Below are 8,070 nucleotides of genomic sequence, written 5' to 3' on the forward strand. Positions count from 1 at the left end.
GGTGGCAGGGGGATGGGCAGCTGGGGCTGTAATCAGGATCTGAAGGGAGTCAGCAGGGCCAGTGGTGGCTGGGTCCCGGGGACCTGCTCAAACACACCTGGGAAGAGGCTCATCAAAAGGAGGCGAGGGAGTCATGGGGTTCCTTTGCCTTCCTTTGCTTTGAGATGCTTGCTTTGAACCTCCAAAGTAACAGCCCTTCCTTGATCGAGTCTGGTGTCCACAGACTTGCAGACAGCTCCAGAGCCCACCCCAATGGGAACGGCTTCCATGGTTCCCTTTCATGTTCCCATCCCTGTGGGCCCAGCAGCCTAAGTCTGTGACCCCGCTTCGCAGTAGAGCAGACACTCAGGGTTTCTCACAGAAGCCGAGTCTCCTGATCCTCTGCATATTGCATCCCAGCAACAAAATAATGAGCAGACAGACAAATAGCTGTGATATTACAAAGCGCAGGCTTAAGGGAATGTGTTCACAGTGTCTAATGAAAGGAGCAGAGGCGGTTCCCCTGGCCCCACGGGGAGTCTTCTCCAGCACAAAGCTCTGCCGGCTCTTGCGTTGCCTCCTGGGCAAAGTCCACACACCTTGGCTGGACCTTCATCTCCCAACCCTGGCTCATGTCCTGCCAACACCCCTGCCAGTCTGTCCTCAAGCTGAGTTGACCAGCACCCTCCTGCCCTCTCCACTGTGCCATTTCTCGTTGTCATTGAGCCTGCTGGTCTCTTGGCCTGAATCTCGTATTCTTCCTTTTACTACTTGATAAGACCCAGCTGGAATGGGTATCATCATCTCTTCAAAGCCTTAGGCAGAGTTATCCTCTCTTACCTCTCAGCTCGTATATAAGACTCATATGCCCACCAGTGTTACTCCGAGATGGTCCTTCAATCTTTGTCTGTCTGTCTTAGAAGACAGTGCATTCTTGTGGGGCAAACAGAGCCTTCCTCCATTCTGTGATCCCCGTGCTCTGTCTGGGGCTAGACAAACCTCCAAGAGGGAGCTGCCTGGATTCCAGGCCTGAACCTGCTTGATAATTGTGCCGAGGCACAGGCTAAAGACCAAGGTAGAGCATGTCCATGGCTGGCAGATGCCACAGCCTGCGGGAACAGGGGCATGCTCTCATTGGCTAAGAAATCCGATGAGTCTAGCTCTCCTGGAGAGGGGGGAAACGAGTTACTGAAATACATCCAAGACTCTAGGCTTCCCAGAAGAACTGGCATCAAAAAGAAAAGAATTACATCTCCGCTGATGGCGTTCTTGGCTCAGTGGCCTCTGGCCTTATTTCCCTTGCATAAAACAATTGCCTGGCTGAGAAGAAGGAAGAAAACAACACGTAGAAGCCGCCTCCCCCTCAGCATCTGTCTTTAGGGATCCCAAAACATCACTGTTGAGGAAGCTACTTCAGTTTCCTCACTTGTCAAATGAAAATGGTAGTGAGTCTTTCGTTCTCGCGTGAAAGGTTCTGAGGATCATGCATGATGATGCCGAGAAACCAGGCATGATACATGGCACACATTAGGTGCTTTACATGGCACACAGTAGGTGCTTAACAAATAGTGTCATCCCCCCCACCCTTCATTTACTTCCCCGGGCTTTGAACAAGACCATGCCCCTCAGATGTGATCCCCTTGGCCTTTATTCAACGATAATGACTTTCTCCAAGATGGCACCTGGGTTGTTTTTTTTTTTAAGGGAGGAGTTTAAATTTGAAGAATAAAGCTGGAGCTGTACCCGCCCCAGGAATCAAGTCTAGTCTTCAGCCTAGCCTGTCTCCCTTGCCCTGGACTGTGCTGTTCCAAGATAGGACCTTGGAAGGAGGCTGCCAGGATGCATAACGGGCCCAAAAGACTTGTCTTCTTACACATTCAAACTAGCCTTCTTTTCTTTTTTCTTCATAAACATAAGAGACTATGATTTTAATTCCCCCAAAAGAAAGTTTCTTTTCACATACACTTTGGAACATAAGCACATGTTATGTTGTTCACCCCTCCCAAAGGAAACCATTACCCACGAGACACAGAGGTTACATCGTGTGGGGCAGCCAGATCCCGGCTCCAGGGAGGTGATCTCATTCTTTTTTTTTTTTTTACAAAGTGGAGCAGTGGCACTGCCTGCACTTCTACCTGCTCCCCTCTGACCACAAAACCCTCGGCCCCTTTATTAAAGAGTGCCGTGGGCACAGCTGGCTGGCCAGGGAGTGACAGAAGGTCAAGGCCCAGACTTGGGGAGGGTAGAGAATGGATAGTAGGCCAAGCCCATGCAGGGTGCGTGTGGGCTGTGGTGAGGAGGGGGCCTCTGCCGTGGCTAGGGAGCATCATGAGGCCATGCTGAGCTCTGCCAGCAGGGGTCTGGTACCAGTGGTTCCTGATGAAGATGACGTAGACAGTGCCCCCCCCCAGTGCCCCCAAGAGCCCCGTGACAGAATGGCGGTGTAGGACACAACTCCTGGACTCCTAAGGAGACAGACGTAGGACAAGGAGGCACTGTCGCGTCTTCTGTGTCCCAGCACCTGCACAGTCAGCTTGTCATGAGATCCACAAACCCAAAAACAAAAGCAAGAGGTCCAGGAACTGAGAATCCAGGGGCCTTGCTTGTGGGTGTTCTTCTTCCAGGGCCCATGGTTTTATTTAGTTGGGTGTCGAAGGAAAACTGGGGCTCTTAGAACAGCCTCTTCCACGGCTCCAGGAGACCCATTTAGAGGTGCATAGCTGGCGAGGGGGTATGGGGCCACCCAGTCTTCTCCTTGCAGTTGAAGCCAGGTGCCACCTCTCCGCCCCTGGCCCAGTCCCTGCCAGTCACAGAAAAGGGGACGTGGCCACAGCAGCCTCTGAACTCCAGCAGGTTCCCCATCCTGTTGAGCTAAAAGGAGCTTAAATATTCCAGTGCCACCTCGTATACAAATTTATACTGTTCCTAAGAGGGTGTAAGAGAGGAGGAGAGGCAGCGAGGAAGGAGAGGAGACGAGAGAGGGGGAGAGATGAAAAGGAACATGTGTTTAATTTAGAGATACTGATTTTGGAGAACTCTTTATCGACACCTGTGATATAAAGTCAACACGTAATTACGCATGTAATTATCCCTGTCTGGCCGGCCTCCCAAGTTCTGCCTGACGCCTGCTTCTTCCCAAGGCCTCTCAGATGTTCAGCGGGGACTGCCTCCTTTCTTTTAATTGTTTTGTGTATCAGCACTTCTCAAACGGAAATGCGACCGTCGTGAAGCAAGCAGTGATGATTTAAAAACGAGAGTTCTAACCTGATAAATGGGGCCTTGAAACTTTCAATTGCTAACATCCTTCCAGGTGTGGGCCATGCTTTGACCTCTGAGCCCATGGCTCCGTTTACAGACTCTCCTGGTACAGTTTGTCCCTTAGGACTGCCTCTACCTTTGCACTATATTTTACCATCTCTCCCATCTCTTTACCTTCCCATTCTTAGAGTCCTAGCCCAATGCTTTATGGTGTAAAAACTAGTAGATTGGAGTTGGTATAGGATTTATCAGATTGAGACCATAATTCTCACCCTGCCAATCCCGACACCCTTTCCCTAGCCCTGGATTAGTTACCTTTTCTTAAACACCAGTGACTGGAAGATAAAACAATGTAGGGTATAGGAATAGTATCTGTTTTGTCTGACAGGGAAGATCGTTGAGAGTGGAGGAAGCAGGGCATCTCTGAGCAGGTACCCAGAAAGGACCTGGATGCCAGGTCTTCGTAATAGCTGGTTCTGACTGCCCCTGGGTTCAGGGGGCTCTGGCCGGCCCCTGGCTCTGGCAGGCTAGTTCTCGGGACTCACCAGGGTCTCCACCATGTTGGATTTGTTGTTGCGCAGTGTTTTCACGATGTGGAACACGTCGATGATATTCTGCTGCTGGATCATCTCACACACGCTGCAGATGGCGCAGAAAGTTCCGCTGCGGCCGCCCCCGTTTCTGAACACACAGAGTAAGGAGATGGGGTGCATTTCTGGGTACACATGGACGACTCCTAAGATGCCTATGGAATCAGTTACAGTACTAACGAAATATTTTCTCCAATATTAACCCAAAATTTGTGGTTGTTATATGTCACCGAGTCACCTGCGATCCATAACAACCTTATGGACAGGAGCTCTGAAGCCTGCACTGTCCTGAGCCAGTCTCACTGACTCGGACACATCTACCCCCATTGTCGCAGTGACCGTATCAGTCTATCTCATCCAGGGTCTTCCTCTCCTGCACTGTCCCTCCACCCTTCCAAGCATGATGTTCTTCTTTTTTTTTTTTTTTTCCTATACTTATATTTTATTAATTTTCATAAACATTTACAGAGATTTTGGGCTTCCACTCATTCATTGTTGCACTATTTTCTCTCTACCCTCCTCCCAGTTTGTTCTTGTCCAAATGCCACAGTGCTTGTCAAAGCCAGTTCTGATTAATCTTCTTTGTCAGTGTGTCCTTTGCCATTCCCTATCACTCCTCCCTGAGAGAGACTTCACCCTGAGTCATAAGGAAAAGGGGATGGCGTATTCTCTTAGCTACTTCCTGCTGAAAAGGGACGCTGTGGGTTTCAGGGTGAAGATCGCATGATGTTCTTCTATAAAAGCCAGTCCCTCCTGGCCATGTGCCCCAAATTATGTGAGATGGAGTTTCAAAATCCTAGCCTCCAAGGAGAAATTTGGTTTTACTCTCTCCAAGACAAAGCTATAGAGAATGCACTTATTTGAAACGCCTCTTTGAACATTTTCAGAAGCTCTTAAGGTGGTCTGTCCTGTGTTCTCTCACAAGCCCTCCAGTTTAGGGAAGACATGGGTCCTAAAGCCACAGTAATAAGAGGTGGTGGCCTGGAAAATGTGCACGCTCTGCTCTGAGTTCCATCTGTGTTCTTGTTTGCTGTTACCTTGGGTGACTCATTTCTCCTGTTTGGGCCCTAATGTCCCCATTCATATAGTGAAGCTATCAGACCAGGTAACCTCAAAGAATTCACTTAGCTTGATGGCTTTCCATAGTTCTATGAGGCCCCTTAGAGCTTTTCTTGGCACATTGACCCAGAGTCTCAGGAAGGGTAGGTCTTAACATTTTTGACATAACTCCAGAGATACATAGCGCCTGCATGCTTGCGCAAAGGATGCTCTGGGTTCACGTACACATGTAATAAAGTACATGATGCCAGGGGAAGTTCCTACTAGTTAGTTCTTTCCCTCCTCAACTAAGGGCAACAATGGCAGAGCTATCTCTATTACACAGGGAGCAGCCAACCCAAGGGTGCATCATGCAATAACAGATTTCTATGTGTCCACCCACGTTTAAGCTGTAACTTTGTGATCTAGACGCCCCTTCTCTCTGCAGCACCGTAAATCATCTTTAAAGCCCAAGATTTTACGACCCACTGCCATTAAGTCACTTCTGACACGTAATAATGACAGAGCAAAATTGGCCTCTTGGGTTTCTAAAGCTGTAAATCTTTCTGGAAGCAGACGACCTACCTCATCATTCTCTCACAGAGCAGCTGGTGGATTTGAACTGCTGATCTTTTGGTTGGGAGCTGAATGCTCCACTGAACCACAGCATTATCAGGGCTCTCAAACCTTTAACAGAATGTTCTTCCAGGAATCGGCCTGATTCAGAACTCTTTAGGGAAGACATGGATGGTAAGAAATGTACTCCTGCCAATAGAGCTCTGGTGGCTTAGTGGTAATGTATTGCCCTGCCAATGCAGAGGTACGCAGTTTGAATCCACCACTTGCTTGGTGGGAGAAAGATCTCCTTTGTGATTTACTGCCTCTGAAAACCCACTGAAGAGTTGGTTCCGACTTAACAGTGCACAACGAGAACCTGCCAATGAATTGGGCTTGAAAATATAAGAAAGAGAGGGGGAAGGAAGGAGCCTCTCATAAGGAAGCTTCAGACTTTGTTACAGCGTGAATAACATCTCAGGACCTGATAGATGAGGTCTTGGAGGTGGGGACTGTCTCTCTGCTGGTGGCTGAAGGCATTTGAGTATGTGAGAGAGAGAGGCGAGGTGGAGGGAGCAGGGGTTAAGGTTAAACCAGCTCTCAATTTCTGGAGCATGTGCAGAGCCAGCTTGGCTTGGCTGAAGTCACCCCACAATCTCATTGGTGACACCTCAAAAAAACCCTTCTTTGGCCTCTGGTCTAAGAATTGGCTTCTGTGAGAAAGGCGGGGGGCTGCTGTTGGCGGTGACCCTCCAGCGGGCTGTGTGCGCTCGTTTAACCTCCTTCGAGCTCTCTGATTTTTCTAACACATGTTTGCACTGTCTCTTTGAGCGAGGGGAACAATAAGCTAGTTTTGAAAAGACTGAACTCCATTTTGAGGTCAGTGGGGATGCTGTGAATTCCTCCACTGGCTCCAGAAAGATCTGTTCTGAAAAAAGGCAAGACCTTAGTGTAAAGTTCCTCTAACATAACACTTGTAAAGAAGGAGACCTTCTCAATTACCCTTCCCTAAAATGGTTTAAATTTGCAGAAGAAGAAAAAAGCCAACCCAAGGCATTGCTGTTAGGTTTGAATGGGCTCGGATCTGACCCTGCAGCAGGATGCTAAGACAGTAAATTGCACAGGAGGAGACTGCCCCTCTTTCTAACATGGGTCTTGTGTTGGATTAGAGCTGCCAGAAAGGTGTGACTCTGGGGTTTGCAGTGAAACGCACTACATACTATGCCACCAGCTGGTGGTGTTACATGCCTTTGAGTTGAAACTAACCCATAGCTAACCCTCCCGTGGGTTTTCAGAGGAAGTAAATCGCAGCAGAGGAGACTGTCCATCCTTCTTCTGTGGAGCAGCTGCTGGATTTGAACCATGTACCTTTGAGTTGGCAGCATAGTCCTATACCACTAGGTCACCAGAGTTCCCCTAAAATAAAAGTGAATTATTGTGAATCAACTATTCCATGCATAGCTGTTCAGCCTGGAGGTTTGTTTTGGCTCCAAGACCTTTGCATAATCCTTTGTAGCCACTTTATAATCACATGATAGATTATACTCTTCTATGTTTATATGTAAGGGTTCTCTGGTGGCCTAGTGGTAAGAAGTTGTGCTGCCAAACCTAAGACACATGGTTCGAATCCTCCAGTTGCTCCACAGGAGAAGGATGGGAAATCTCTTCCTGTGTGAGCTGCAGCTTCTGAAAACCCACCCAAGGGTCTACTATGACTCTACTGACAACAACATATTGTCTTTATTATTTCTATATTTTAGCAAGAATTACATTGATAATACTTGTGTATTTGCTACCATAAGACTGTTGATCTCCATGACTGCAGATACAATGCTTTTATTCTGAAAACAGTGTGTTTTAAAACCTATCTAGTTCAATGTACCTACCCACTGGGAAGAAGAAACAGACTCATCAAATTAAGTGATTTCTGGATGTTGATTGATTGTCAGTCAGTCATTTAAAGGTGCTGACCCGACTCCAGCCAGCAGAATTACATATGGTCTCTGCCTTGGTTATACTGTTTCTGAGACAGAGGTAAAAGCTCGGAGGCACCCTAGTTAATAGAAGTATAAACAAAGCCTTGAGCATCCTGTATGTGTGGGAAGTCCCTGGGGCTCTTTCACACTTATTTATCTGCTCCAAAGAGCAGGACATTCCCTTCAGGCTGTCTGTGTCCCCAGTGCTCCCACTAAGCCCAGAGTGAGAAATGCCCCTCAAGACAGATATGGTGCCCAAGACCTTTTGTTTACGCAGAAGCCTTGTATGTTAATTCACAAGCTTGAAGCCCACTCACCTTGGCTTCAAATCATAGTTCCTGTCTTTCTTATTCCATCCCTTACCCCTCTGTGTATCACCTTTTTTACATGGAATGAGGCTATCTACCTCACAGATGGAATGAAACTATTCATGAAAAGTGCCTGGCATCCTGCTCAGTTAATCAAATTCCCTTTCCTTCAGGAAAATTTAGAGGAGGTTCTGGTCTCTGGAGCCCACTTGGTGCTGTGCTTACTTGTGATAGAGTGGATCATATGACGTCTCCTAGTTGGTGAAGCCAAGTTGTGCCAAGAAATCTGGAGAACGACCACTTGGCCAACTGACTGGAAGAGATCGATATTTGTTCCTATCCCAAAGAAAGGCGACCCAACCGAAT

At 47.9% G+C, this 8,070-nt stretch overlaps 1 protein-coding gene across 1 annotated transcript in view; it reads right to left on the reverse strand.

Annotated features, from left to right (window-relative positions):
• Nucleotides 1-2,850: 2,850 nt before the first annotated feature.
• Nucleotides 2,851-8,070, reverse strand: part of PTPRT (protein tyrosine phosphatase, receptor type, T) — a 975,109-nt gene continuing 969,889 nt past the window's right edge. Inside the window, exons 31-32 of the mRNA XM_006881719.1 lie at nucleotides 3,783-3,918; nucleotides 2,851-2,904 (exon numbers count right to left, since the gene is read on the reverse strand). Coding sequence (XP_006881781.1) covers nucleotides 2,851-2,904; nucleotides 3,783-3,918 — 190 coding nt within the window. The remainder of the gene's footprint in view (nucleotides 2,905-3,782; nucleotides 3,919-8,070) is intronic.

This window comes from Elephantulus edwardii, unplaced genomic scaffold (assembly GCF_000299155.1).
Source record: "Elephantulus edwardii isolate Elephantulus edwardi_28Jun2011 unplaced genomic scaffold, EleEdw1.0 scaffold00015, whole genome shotgun sequence".
In the NCBI taxonomy this organism is placed as follows: domain Eukaryota; kingdom Metazoa; phylum Chordata; class Mammalia; order Macroscelidea; family Macroscelididae; genus Elephantulus; species Elephantulus edwardii.